General features: G+C 41.0%; 1 protein-coding gene across 3 annotated transcripts in view; it reads right to left on the bottom strand.

Moving 5' to 3' along the window:
- Positions 1–5,085: 5,085 nt before the first annotated feature.
- srgap3 (SLIT-ROBO Rho GTPase activating protein 3) overlaps positions 5,086–14,852 on the bottom strand; it is a 96,812-nt gene continuing 87,045 nt past the window's right edge. The window contains exons 20-23 of one of the 3 annotated variants that reach the window (XR_008572200.1): positions 14,647–14,796; positions 14,260–14,575; positions 6,397–11,345; positions 5,086–6,136 (exon numbers count right to left, since the gene is read on the bottom strand). Coding sequence is in view for 2 of the 3 variants with exons in the window: in XM_054784040.1 (XP_054640015.1) it covers positions 10,896–11,345; positions 14,260–14,575; positions 14,647–14,796 (916 nt within the window). In the remaining variant the exon portion in view is untranslated. Of the gene's footprint in view, positions 11,346–14,259; positions 14,576–14,646; positions 14,797–14,852 lie in introns of all 3 variants that reach the window. The other 2 variants (XM_054784040.1, XM_054784042.1) reach the window with 2 other exon arrangements.

The raw sequence follows: 14,852 nt of genomic DNA, 5'->3' as shown, positions 1-14,852 counted from the left end.
ACACTGGACCACCTCTACACCCTTGCAAGGGCGTTTGCCCAACCGGTCTACATGTGCTTGTGGACTTGGAAAAGGCATTCAACCGTGTCCTCACGGTGTCCTGCGGGGGGTGCTCCAGGAGTACAGGATTGGTGTGTGCTACTACGTGCCATTCAGTCCTTCTACAACCGGAGCAGGAGCCTGGTTGGCATTACCAGCAGTAAGTCCAGCCTGTTTCCAGTGAACGGTGGCCTCCGCCAAGGCTGCCCTTTGTCACCGATTCTCAGGCGGAGCCACGCAGCATCTGCAGTAATGTGGTCGCTGTACCAGACCGTCATGGTGAGGAGAGAGCTGAGCCGGAATGCAAAGCTCTCAATTTACAGGTCGACCTGTTCCCACCCTCACCTACGGTCATGAGCTTTGGGTCGTGACCGAAAGAACGAGACCGCAGATACAAGCGACTGATATGAGTTTCCTCCGTATGGTGGCTGGACTCACCCTAAGAGATGGGGTGAGGAGCTCGGTCATTCGGGAGGGACTCAGAGTAAAGCCGCTGCTCCTTCACATCTAGTCCCGACCTTGTTTGCAATAATGGCGCCCGAACTTGTAGCTTCCTTCAGCATGTCCAGAAGTTCAACTGTTTGTGCGATGGTTAGCATCTTCCTCTGATCTTTTGGGTGCAGAATGTTTTGTCGACATTGTGTGTTTTGTCGGGAAGAAAACATGCAAATGCAAACATACAGCGTTCAGAGTCACACGGTTAGCTTCCGTAGCGGTTAGCTTCTTCCTCTTCTATTGTTTATTGGTGGTTGGCAAGCAGCTCATTTATTTCAGGACTTATTTCATAGCCGTCATGTTCCTTTAAGGATACTTGATGTGACTTTTAATGATAATAAATGTGCCTTTTTTCCATGGTGCATCCATTACGTTATCGTGCCTGTGTGTGTGCGTGTGTGTGTGTGAGGGTGTCAGTGTTCAGTCCTTGAAAGCACCACGACTCTTTCCATTCAAGCGAATCATGATTCATTTCATTCAAGATGCTTTTACTGTTCAGCGAGAGCAGAGTTGTTTTTCCTGAAACATGAAAAGGCATGAAAGTAAAATCCTTGAGCAGGAAGGCTTCTGATCCGTGCTGACGCAAAACCAGAATCAATGTTTAATGTCTTCATCTGCTCAAGGGCCCCACTTCTTCTGTAAATATTGTTTTTATTTTGGGTGTCATGGACTGATCCAGGTCATCTAGGTCAGTGGTTCTCAACTGGTTTGGCTGCGGGACCCACCATCACACCTCGATGACAAGCAGCGACCCAAATCGCTCAAACTTGTCAAATATGGTCTGTTTAAATGGACTGCAAGTGTGTACGAAAGGTAGTGTCGTGCGACACGAGAGGTGTCCTGGCTGGTCCACTGACATTATAAACCAGGGGTTCTCAACTGGTCTCAACCTGGGACACACATTTGTCAGCGGTCATTAAGTCGCGACATCAGTCATTCATTTCATTTATTTATTTATTTATTTTACACTTAGTTATTTTTTTCAAACTTTTTTTTTGAGTCATTTTCATTTTGGGGGTTATTTTAACACTTTTATTTAAGTAAAGTGTTATTTTTATTTATATGTTTTATTTTTTACAATTCAACTTATCTTTATTATTTTTTCAAAGTTTTTTAAAGACATTTTTATTTTCATTTAATTCTTTTAATTTTAACACTTGTATTAAAGTCAGTGTTATTTATAAAAAATATTTTTTATTATTTTTGCACTTAAATAATTTATTTGTATTATTTTTTTCAGCGTTTTTTTAAAGACTTTAAAAAATGACTGTAAAAACGCCAGTCAAAGATCTTTTATATGACAACAGAGTGCTTCTATTTTTAAAGATTGACAGCAAAAAATGCACATCAAAGATCCTCTCTATGTGAGGAGCACTCTGCTGTTTTTAAGGACTTATTGCAAAAAACAAAGATCTTCCATTTGACAGGAGCGCTGTGACCTTCTCCAAAAACACTAGTCAAAGATCCTTTGTATGACAGCAGTGCTCTGTGTTTTTTTGGGGTTTTTTTTAAATAACTGTAGAGCACTGCTCTTTTTAAGGAGCAACATCCAAAATGCAAATCAGAAATCTATATAACAGGAGCATAACTGTTGTTTTTAAGGCCCTTCTACAAAAACGCTAGTCAAACATCCTCTATATGATGAGGGTGCTCTGCTGTTTTTAAGGACCTTCAACAAAAAATGCTAGTCAAAGATCCTTTAAATGACAGGAGTGCTGTGCTGTTTTTAAGGACCTACTGCAAAAACAAATGAATCTAGTCAAAGATCCTTAAATAAAACCGTAAAAACGCTCGTCGAACATTTATTTATTTGAGAGTGGAGCGCTGTTTTTTTGAAGGAGCAACAGAAAAAAATGCAAATCAAAGATCCTCCATACAACAGGGGCGTTTTTAAGGACGTCCTAAAAAAAAGGCTCTTTAGTCAAAGATCTTTGCTCTGTTACTTTTAAGGACGAACAGCAAAGATGCTCTATTTGTGAGGAGCAGTAGTCTGCTGTTTTTGAGGACATAGAGCAAAGATCCATGATTGTAGCGTGCATGAATGACAAAAAAAAGAAAAGAATCTAATGAATGACGCAAGACTTGGACTTGTTGACATGTCGCGTCACAGTGATTATCATAACAAATGCATCCCCAGCTCCCCGAACAGAAAACATCATCAAAGCGTTTGTGGGTTTTTTTTGTTTTTTTTTGGTGTGACAAGCAGCGCTCCAAAACAAAAAAATCTCATCAAAGATCCTTTAGATGACAGGAGCAGTTATAGAACCAACAGCAAAAGTGCAAGTCAAAAGATTTTCTATGTAACAGGAGAACGCTGCTGTTTTTAAAAATCTTCAACAAAAATGCTAGTCAAAGATCATCTATGTGACAGGAGTGTGCTGCTGTTTTTAAGGACCTACTGCAAAAAAAGTCAAAGATCTTCTATTTGACAGGAGCACTCTGCTGTTTTTAAGAACCTACTGCAAAAAAAATAGTCAAAGATCTTTTATATGCCAGGAGTGATCTGCTGTTTTTAAGGGCCTATTGCAAAAAAAAAAAATAGTCAAATATCCTTTGAATAACAGCAGCGCTCTGCTGTTTTTGAGGACCTATTGCAAAAATGCTGGTCAAAGATCCTCTATATGACAGGAATGATCTGCTGTTTTGAAAAACCGTCAACAAAAATGCTAGTCAAAGATCTTCTGTGTGACAGGAGTGTGCTTCTGTTTTTAAAGGCCTACTGCAAAAATTCTCATCCAAGATCCTCTATATGACAGGAGTGCTCTGTTGTTTTTAAGGATCTACTGCAAAAAAAAGACATCTAATCAAAGATCCTTTATATGACTGGAGCAGTTAAAAACCTTCAACAAAAGTGCTAGTCAAAGATCTTCTCGTATGTGACAAGAGTGTGCTGCTGTTTTTAAAGACTTACTGCAAAAAACAAATCTAGTGAAAGATCCTTTAAATGACAGCAGCACTTAAAGACCAACAGCAAAAATGCAAGTCAAAGATCCTTTATATGACAGAAGCACTGCTGTTTTTAAACATTTTCAACAAAATTGCTAGTCAAAGATCTTCTGTGACAGGAGCGCTCTGCTGTTTTTAAGGGCCTATTGCAACAAGTAAAATAAATCTAGTCAAAGATCCTTTAAATAACAGAAGCGCTCTGCTGTTTTCAAGGACCTACTGTAAAAAAAAATCAAGTCATTCGTTGGGAAGGTTTGTGCTGCAAACGGAGCTTCGTCAGGCGGAACTAATTGGATTTGCTTGATGCTCCGCCCCTTTTTCACAGTCTAACCAATGAACTGTAAAGTCAATTAGAAAGGAGACATGTAATGACGTAGATACAGTATACACCTATTCAAATCCTGTAGTATCAGTAGCAAGGTAGTATCAGTATATCTTCGATACCAGCATCATGAGATCATTATTTTTATTTATCTTCTATCTTTTTTCACAAATACATTGGTGGGGGGTTTTCTCCAAAATCTACTGTACATTACAGGAGCACTCTGCTCTTTTTAAGAATCTACTGCAAAGAAATCTAGTCAATGATTTTTTTATAGGACAGGAGCTATGTGCTGTTTTTAAGGACCTACTGCAAAAAAAGTCAAAGATCTTCGATATTTTATAGGAGCTCTCTGCTGTTTTTAAGGACCTACTGCAAAAAAATAGTCAAAGATGTTTTATTTGACAGGAGAGCTCTGCTGGTTTTCAGGACCGATTACAAAAAAAATCAAAGATTTTCTATATGACAGGAGCGCGCTGCTGTTTTTAAGGCCCTGTTGCAAAAAAAAATTGTCAAAGATCTTTTATATGATAGGAGTGCTCTGCCGTTTTTAAGGACCTACTGCAAAAAAACTCAAAGATCCTCAATATGACAAGAGCACTCTGCTGTTTTTAAGGACCTATTGCAAAAAAATAGTCAAAGATCTTTTATATGACGAGCGCTCTGCCGTTTTTAAGGACCTACTGCAAAAAAAGTCAAAGATCCTCTATACGACAAAAGCGCTCTGCTGTTTTCAAGGACCTACTGCAAAAAAATAGTCAAAGATGTTTTATTTGACAGGAGAGCTCTGCTGGTTTTCAGGACCGACTGCAAAAAAAGTCAAAGATCTTCTATATGACAGGAGCACGCTGCTGTTTGTAAGGCCCTATTGCAAAAAAAAAAGGTCAAAGATCTTTTCACCTACTGCAAAAAAAAAATGACAGAAACACTACTGTTTTTCAGGTCCGACACCAAAAGAAATAAACATTGTCAAAGATTCTTCACATGACAGAGGTGCTCTGCTGTTTTTAAGAAACTACTGGAAAAATGCCAGTCAAAGATCTTTTCAATAAGAGGACCATTCCGCTGTTTTTAACAAAATACTCCTGAAAATGTGTTGATGTGTTGTGTTGATAAAAATAATTTTTGTTTGCTAAAATCTTTGTGCTGTGTTTTATTGTGACTATAATCACAATCAACAAATGAAAGGCAAAATCAAAAACATCATTTCATGAATATCGGTATCGGCAACACTGGTCCTGTATATACAGCAGTCGGTATCGGCTCCACACCAAATTAGCTTCAGGACGTTCCCCCATTTGCGCAAATGCTGCAGTTTCGCCCCCATGTGGCCACAAAACAAACTGCAAGCTCGCAAAGAGTATATTATTTGAAAAAAAAAGAAAAGAAATACTTGCCAAACGAAAAAAAAAGAGCATGAATGTTTTTATTTGGATGCACGTGTTTCCACCATCCAGTGAGTGGTGGTAAAGTGTACATGATATCACACCAACACACACTCATCATCAACAAGACAATTGGACAAAGTCACACTCAACAACACCGTCATCATTTCTCAGCAATTACAGCAATTAGCATCAGAACATTATTATCATCATTATTATTATTATTATATCACACCGGGTCAGGGAAGAAAAGGACTTTTTACATCACATGAATGGAAACAAGTACTGTAGTTGTACTTTAGTGTGTTTGAAACAATACTTTTTATTGTTATTGCATCATAATGCACTGATATCAATATCAACAATCTGGATGTCGCTCCAGTCGCTATGTTATTGTCGCCAATGACGTTTTTTTTTAAAGGTGATTTGCACAACACTGGTGTGTGTGTGCGTGTGTGTGTTAAGAATACTGCAATGCTTTTTCTATCGAGAGAAAAGGTGGGGGGAGAAAAGAGGAGATTATGGCTCAGGCACAGCACAGACACGTCACCAGGAAAACAACACAAGGATGGAATAAATATTCCCAGTTCAAACCGACTCAACTGGTAAGCAGCAGATTGGATGCATAGTGGTTGATTCTTTTTCCTCTGGACTTAAAACTAGAGATGCACGATATCTTTTTTTTTTCTTTTTTCAAACCAATAGATAACTTTCTGCTGCTCAAGACCGATAACTGTTTTATATCTACTTTTTACATTTAGATTTAAGTGTAGTTTGTGCACACCTGGGGGTAAGAAGGACTGGAACAAATTTGAATTTGGATATCTGACTATCAGGAGAACCAGAGTATAGAGCAGGAGGAGCCACCTGCTGTGGCCCAGCAAGGTGCACTGGATTCGGGCACACGGTCTGAGCAGCCGGTGTGACGCCACGGAGGTCTCTGGCAAACCTTTTGCACTTTTCAAACGCCACAGCGCTGGCGTTTTGGGTGGCTGATAAGATTTTTGTGTGCTTGATGTTTTTTTTCTCCCTCATGACCGGGCATTTGGTAAAACGTCCTTACTAAAAATGAATGTCTGTGTGCCGGTGTGCTACTATGGAGGTCAGGAGAACCACAGTATAGCACGGGAGGTGGCCCTGAAAGGTGCACTGTACTTGGGCACACGCTCCGAGCAGCTGGTTGTGACGCCACTGAGGTCTCTGGCAAACCTTTTGCACTTTTCAAACGCTGCGGCGCTGGCGTTTCTGGTTTCCGAAAAAGTTTTTTGTGTGCTCGATGGGTTTTTTTTCGCCCCTTATGGCGGAGCATTTGGTACAACGTCCTTTCTCTTAAAGCGAATGTTTGTTTACAAGTAAGCTCAGGAGAAGTTACGACAGGCCGTTAGTGTCACATGTAGAAGAAAAAAGTAGCGCTTGATTTGCTCACCCACACAGTACAGGTTATATCGCCTCATAAAAAAAAAATATATATATATATTAAATCGGCCATCGGAGCTATTTTTAATGTTACTGGACGTCCTAATTTCCTGATATTGGACCGATATCGTGCACCCCTACTTCAAATCTCCTAAATCTCTCACCAGAGTACGTAAAAGCAGAGTTCACGATGACTCCAGACAACATAGAAAGCATACAAAACTAACATTTAGAGTAATAAATATGACAACGCATAGAAAACATAGTAAGAAAGCGGTGCACAAAAGGCACTGGAGATGTTACTGTATAAATAATAAAAAAAACGTGCTTTCTTTGTATTTCTCAGGAACATATGCATACAACTCAACAGGTGCAAACATGTTTGGAAAAGAGACAGTACTAAAGTACATCTTTAAAACAAATAAAGGAGTTGAAATGACTTGCTTGCAGCGCCTGGCTCATGACGGCAGTGCCATGAGCGACCAGCAGGGGGTGCAAAAGCACCGCATGACGTTTTTCGCCTGAACGGGTGGGGACGGTGCCGAGTTCGCATGCTTACATATTATATTTCTTTCTATTGGAGCAAATTGCCACAAGCGAATTCATTCATCAATCACATCCCAGGTATAGGTGACGCCCTCCCCTCCATAAAAGCCCGATATTGCAATATTACTTTGTCATTGCAGCGCAATGCATGCATTAGAGAGCAGGCTCTTTGGGATGCTGACTACAGAGTTGAGGTGATGAAAAGATAAACATCCAGCATCTACTGTATAGTGGTATTATCAGTAAAAGCAGATTCATTTACAATACTTGGACATACTTTGGAGTAGTCCGTGTACAGCTTGTATAGCAGCAACACATTATTGTCTAAATAGCCGTAGTGTTTATGGTTGGTCTGGGGCTGCACGAGTGCTGCGGTTCACGGAGAGAAACATACACTTTGTCCTCAAGCGGAAGGAAGTGATGTCATGTGCAGCTCTGTTGAATTCCATGCCCAAGAGGATTAAGGCAGCATAACAGCTGTACACTGACTACTCCAGTATATTATCCAGGTTTACTTTCCGTAGTATCGTCCCTTGAGAAGATATATTGAATGAAATGTTGAGAGGGTGTACTCACTTTTGTCAGATACCATAGAACAGGAAACAGTTGGAGGTTTTTCAAAGTAAGACCAGAAGTGACATATGGCAAAAAGAATATCGAGTACAGTACAGCAACGTTAAGATTTGACAAATATGTTTGTATTGCATGGAAGAAGATAGTTTGGTTGAGATGTTTTTTCAAGTACCCTTCATCATGTCAACCATTTCCATAGTCTGTACAAAAATCAACAAGCTAGCGTATTTACACCAACGCGCTAGGCCGGTCCGGCACGCGTGCTGGACGCGCCTTTCAGCGGACGCTTGCAAGCACGTGGCGTCTTGGTGCTTCAAGTCTCCTCTGCAGACAAGCCCAAACGTCAGTCAGTCAATCAGTCAGTCAGTCAATCGCACAGCCAACAGTTGAACTTGAGGTAAAAACTCAAACGATGCATCGTGTTATGCGCATTTATTCTGCTTCCACGCAGTTTCAAAGAAGGCAAAGCTTGACAGGACGGCTCCTCGGCAGCCCCCAGACCTCCTCTGCATCACCCTGGTAACACGCTTTCAGGAGCTACCCGAACATGAGTGAAGTCAGGCGGCAAAAAAAACAAACAAAAACAACCCCAAGCGTTTGGAAATCTAAATGACTCCAGCTTAAAAAGGCCCTATTTTATGTAGCAACTTTTTTTTAAAGTGTAAAAGGCAAAAAAAAAAATCCCATAATTCTCATGTTATACAGGGGTGTCCAAAGTGCCACACCGGGGGGCCTCGTTTTTATTGGCCCTTGGCATAATGAAAAAATATTCATTCACTCATTAATAATTCATACATTAAATGAATAAATGTAATGAAATGAATTACACTGCAGTACAGTACAGGGCTAACAGGCTGGTTAGCTATGTGCTATGTTGTACGTAAACCAAGACAGTGCATGAAAACCGAGGCAAAATGTCAAAAACCAAAAACTGCGAAATACGAACATAACAACTTTGGCGTACGAAAATAATGGTATTAATTTTTAGTTGATGTTAATTAATTAATTTCATGAAGCGAAAGTCACGCATGTGCCGTACGGAAAAAAGAAAACCAACCGAGGCAGGATAAGCAGTTTTTAAAGGTGAGATGTAAAGCTAAACACAAAAGTTTGTATGAAAAGTAATTTTATTAAAAATTAATTTGATTATTTTTTTCTTAACATTCATTTTACATTTTATTGAAATAACCTCAATAAAAAATTCATCACGTGAACTAATGATTAAAAATTAATAAAACTATTAGTCTTCTTAGTAATTTATATTATATTTTATTAATTATCATTGATTAATTTGATTAAAAACATTAAATTTATTAAATTAATAACAAAAAACATTACATTTATTACATTAATAACAAATGAAAAATTAATAAAATGAATAGAATTATTAGTTAGATATATTGCAGTCTAACCTCGGCTTTTGTATGCCCCAGTTCTCATATTTTTAATATTATTATATTATATAAAATGTTATTATTATATAATCATATTTTTATTATTAATATTAATTTTAAACAAAATTTTGCCACCTTTTCATGCACTGCCTCAGTTTTCCTACAAAACTGCACAGAACAAACTAGTCCGTTTCCCTTGTTCTGTATTATTCCGCAAAATCCTTTGCCCAAACAAAGCATACAGCAACACGACCACTAAATAACCCGCCATGGGGCCAAAGAAAGTTGCGAGTGCCAGCAATTTGATAAAGAAGGTGAGAAACACTACGGAATTCCATCTGCGGGAGGTCTGCCTCAACAATAAGTTCCATCTATTCCTCATTTCTAATTATTTTGCAGTTTTCTGTAGGTAAATCTATAATTAGGTTCTATAAAATGTATTTTTGGTAGTGACGAGCTGTCACTTGACTTAAGTCAGCTGACGTGAAGTCCCCTCCTGTCGCCCGGATGCCAGCAATGGCGTGGCTGGCGGCTGACGACGACTCAAGCGGCGCACAAGAACCTTTTTTTACTTGAGTTGTGGCTCCAACTCAGCGGTAAGATGCAAACACCTTTTACAATAGCCACCATCGTATTTTAAGACGCTATTTTGCCTGAAAATCAGATGCCAATCACGCCCTGAACTCCATTTATTGTTTCATGACTATAATCGAAAAGTGCTGTCATTGGCTTAGGTTTTTGTTGCGTTACCTTGATTTCGGCTACATTATTTTCTTGATAATTGTCTCCATTTGTTGTATATTTGTAATGCTTGCTAGACACAATGCTAACCAGTACATAGTCTGAATGATTGAATTGCGATTGAATCTATGTGTATTGATCTTTATTGCCATATTGAACTGAAACGTGAATTATTGAATCAACTTTTTGACAATGTGAATATGAAATATGAATGCATGTTTTCTGCCTAGTAAAATGTTCATTTTTCCATTAGACGTCATGTTTGTGGCATTGTTTTTTCATGTAAAACTGTGTCGCCTTTTTGCTGCCCCGTGAGCAAGAAAAACAGTCAAAAAAAGGGATTGCACTCCAAGGATAATCTCCTCTCCTCCCTCTCCCTCTTTACAAAGTGATGTTGGTCACTCATTTGTCATCTCTAATTATTTCTGCATCATTTTCTGCATGTAAAACTATAATTATTGTCTATCTATAACTATTGCGTTAACATTTTGGGGTGTCTGGAACTGATTAATTGGATTTACATTATTTTCTATGGGAAAACTTGCCTTGGTTAAAGTCCGTTTTGGTTTGAGTTGGACCTACAGGAATGGAATTTTTATTGGTGCAGCCTGGTTTGGCTCTGCCCAAAGACCGGTACTGGTTGGGGACCACTAGCTTCACATGTATAGCCCAACATTGGATTGTTGTCCAAAGTGGCCCCCCGCATGCTTAATGGTGTCTCTATGTGGCCCTCAGTGGAAAAGGTTTGGACACCCCTGCTCTAATAGAAGCTGTGCCACACCTCAAATAGATAGATCCCACCCCCCCGATCCAACAAAAACAGCTTGCTTAGCATTAGCATTAGCTTTACTATGACGTCTCATACCTCCATGTGTCGCGGTAGACGTCATCAGCACCACATGGCATCTGTAAAGCTGAAGTCTCCCTGAGCTGTTGGAAATGTCACGGATCACTCAGCACTACATTCTGGTCCAAAACCGGAAAATAATCCTAAGTTGCAGCCGCATTTCCAGCCCTCTGCTCCAGATTCCACCTTTGCTACATGGTGCCAGACTTGTCTGCACCGTCACCGGAAACGTTCATGCTGGCGCCGCCGGCCGGGCTGCTGCTGGGGAACATTTTATCGGTGGGCGTTATGGCCGGGCTGCCCACCCCAGAAGAACTGGAGCTGCTGGAGCGGTGTTGAGTCGGAGGGGGGCGCACCGGCCTCATGGGTGGGGGGCGTAGCTGAGCGCCGGCGTTGAGGCGGGCCGAGAGGGCCGGCTTGAAGGTGGTCATCATCTCGGAGGTGGAGCTGCTGCTCCGCCGCATGGCCGCATCAGGGTCGCGGATCATGATGGTGTGCAGGGGGCTGCCGGGCTCCGAGCTGACGGGGTTCTTCATGGGCTCCAGTGTGTCCAGGACCACGTCCGGAGCCTGCTTGGCCGTGTTCTGTCGCTCCAGCTCACGGAGCTCGTGGAGCGCTGTGGTCATGGTCTTCTCGATGTCCTGGTTGAAGAGACATGGACGTCTAAGCCGCATATACTCATACGTTCATCACTGAATGTTAAGGTTCCCTGACATGATTCATCAACTTTGCTTATATTTTATATACTGTTTGTAATTAAGGTCTACATTGTTAGAGTTTTGAAAGCGTAAATTCACAAAAATGACATGTGTAGTTCACGGTGCCAGCCATGACGAGCTAGCTCTTGCAGTTCAGCCTCATTTCCGGAAGTGACGCCATGGGAGTGCTATCACTCAGCTATACAAACATAGTGGTGTACGAGACAGAGGACGTTTGCAGCGATTATAGCAAAGATTTGAGCGATGTGTCAATAGTTTTCGAGGAAGAAAAAACATTTAGAGATGAAATAGAGAACTTGCAGAACATGGATTTAAGTCTTAAGACATGGAGATGAAGATTGGTCGCCTTCAAGACACAGAACGGTAAGTGTAAATGATTCTAGAGTTGCTTATCCTTCAAATACTGCTTTAAATCGGCGTCTTCTCTTAGCATAAAAGGTTTTTTATAGCCTGTTTGTTTGTATATGTGGCCGCCGTCGCCCCCGCCCCCCAACAGTAAACACATCACTGTCAAATGATGTTTATATAACATGTATAATGCATTGCAGTCATTTCACTATCATGGAATAGTGGTTAGAAGACATCATGTAAACAAGACATGACTTACTCTGTTCTGTGGCAACTTTGACGCAGTTTTCATTCTTGTTTTGTGTACCGGTGAAATAGCATCCCTTTTCAAAATGTGTTTATACTGTACTTTCAAGCTAAATGCTTCTTGTAAAGGTCTTCCTTCAAAGAAGTCATCAGTGAAATGATCACTGCAAAGAACAGAAATCGGGGTGGGCGTCCATCTGCACTTGCGTTGTTGTCTTAAACCTTCCGCTTTAGGTAAAGAAAAACTTACAGTATCACTCGGATACTGTGAACATCCAGCAGCAACACATCTTTTTGGCAAGACGACTACTTATAAGGAATATACTGAACCAAGTGGACGATCTAGCTCCGAGAAGCGTTTGTTTACTCTGCTTTAGCTGAGAGGTGTCACTCCGATGACGTCACTTCCAGAAATGAGGCTGAACTGCGAGAGCGAATTTAACCTTCGCTTTCAAAAATGGAACAATGTGGAACATAATTGCAAACAATATATAACACATTTACGCAAAGTTGATGAATCATCTCAGGGACCCTTAAACGACTGTTATAATTAGAGATGCACATAGATGCACATAGATGCCATAGAAAATAAAAAGGGAAAAGGAAAGGAAAAGGAGAAAAAAAACGGAAAAAAAATTATTATTTTTTTAAACATTTGTGTACCTGTATACTGTATATGTGTATACTGTATATGTATATATGTGTGTACTTGTGGAGGTGCAGATGTATGTGTATATGTGTATATATATGTATGTGCGCGTTTGTATGTATACACATGTATGTATTAGCAATTGATGTGCTACGAAGAGGGGTAGGATTAAATAAGCTCTGCTTCTTCCTACTCCTTTTCGGACATATGCATGTTCGAAATAAATTAAACCAAACCAAACCAAACCATATCTTTTTTTTCAAACCCATACCAGTAACTTTCTGCTTCTCAAGACTGATTTGATATCGATAGATTTTTACATCTTCTGTTTTTATTTAGATTTTATTTTAGTTTGTGCACACCTGGAGCTAAGAAGGAATGAAACAAATTAGGATTTGACCAAGTGTACCTGTTGATGTGTCCCAATCAAATATCATGACATCACTACTACCACATCACTACTATCAGGAGAACCAGAGTATAGAAGGGAAGGAGCCACCTGTTGTAGCCCAGCAAGGTGCACTGTATTCGGGCACAGGCTCTGAGCAGCCGGTGTGATGCCATGGAGGTCTCTGGCAAAGCTTTTGCACTTTTCAAACACTGCGGCACAACAAGCTCCAGGCGTCGTACTGATGCTGGCGTTTCAGGTGGCAGACAAGGTGTTTTGTGTGCTTCCTCTTAAAGTAAAGTGAAGTGTTTACAAGGGAGGTCAGGGGAAGTTGCGACAGGCCACTAACGTCACAGGCAGGACAGAAAAAGGAGCGCTTGATTACAGTACAGTACTCCTCATTGGAGCGCTTTTAAAATTATTGGTTATAGAAGCTATTTTTAATGTTAGCGGATTTATTGGTATGGCGTCATAACTCCCTCATATCAGCCCGATAATTACACCCCTACGTAGAAAACAAGGGCCGCTTCTCAGGACGATTTAGACATCATTGATCAAAAACCTGGTTTGACGTGGCCGATTTTCACCATTGCGGTTTGAAGTCTGGACTCTCAATGTGAGATTCAAATAAGGACACGGCAAGCTATACCACCCTCTGTTCATTCTGATTTTGTATTGAATTTAAACACATTTTTTGATTATATATTCTTAAGTATGTCAGCATAATTAATAATTAATTTATACCTGATTTCCTTATAAAAAAAACAGCGGGAATCTAGGAAACTGTACCTGCACTGTCCAGTATCCAGGTATTTATTTCGCAGTCATACTGGTTGAATTTTTGCCTAAAAAGTTACTGAATCCATTTAAAGTTACTGAATCGTTTCGGATCGTATTGCTCTAAATCTCGTGTGCCCATTACGTTGATCGTGAGCTACCAATCTATCGCCAAGGCAATTTGGGTCGATCGCGTAAACGTCACTTTGTAGATGTCATGCGACATCAGTCAGCTGGCATTAAGCTCTTGCTCCCCCGCAGCGTTTCAAGCTACACACAATGTGGCAAAGTTGCCCCCTTCCTTTTCCACCATGTGGCCCTCTCTGGAAAAACGTTTGGACAAGCCTGGCTTAGGTAAATAAATTCCCTTGCTACAATTCCAGCATTTACAGTATTTCTGCTGTCTTTGTTTGGAGCGTGATGCTCACCTCAGCCAGAGCCTCAGCCTCCAGGGATTTGTGGTCCCCAAGGCTGCTGTGACGTGTGGCCCCCGACATGGGCCTCAGCGGGTGACCCTCAGGATAGGCCTTCCTCTCCGGGTAGTTGATACTTCCTGCACTCCCGAAGGTCCCGAGCCGCCTCTTTTCTGGGCTTTCCATACGAGCCTTACTGACCGACACCTTGTGGGGGCTGCTGGGACAGGCGGCGGCCCGCGGAGGCGTGTCGGCCCCTCTGGTTGGACTCTGAGTGTCTGTTCCGCTGCGGCGGCGTGGGATGGCAGCTCCGTCGGAACGCAGTCTCACCCTATGGACAGGCATCACATCAGATGTACGGGGGGAAAAAGCAACAAATAAAATCGTTTTTACGGTACTTGCCTGCCCATGACGCCTCCAAAGGTGTACTCAGGTGATTGTTCACACGGTGAGGGGACATCGTTTCTGGATGAGCCTTTCTCATCCAGTAACGGCCCACTGCTGGCCTCACTGTCTGCTTTCTGGCTGAGGTTATCTGAGAAGGCATCATCCCTGAGAGAAGAGTAATCATGGTAGTCATGGATGGTAGTCATACCGCTACTCATTGT

Source organism: Dunckerocampus dactyliophorus, chromosome 8 (assembly GCF_027744805.1).
Source record: "Dunckerocampus dactyliophorus isolate RoL2022-P2 chromosome 8, RoL_Ddac_1.1, whole genome shotgun sequence".
NCBI classification, from domain to species: Eukaryota; Metazoa; Chordata; class Actinopteri; order Syngnathiformes; family Syngnathidae; genus Dunckerocampus; species Dunckerocampus dactyliophorus.
Note: the sequence above shows the minus strand (reverse complement) of the source record. Positions and strands in the feature narration are given on the sequence as shown.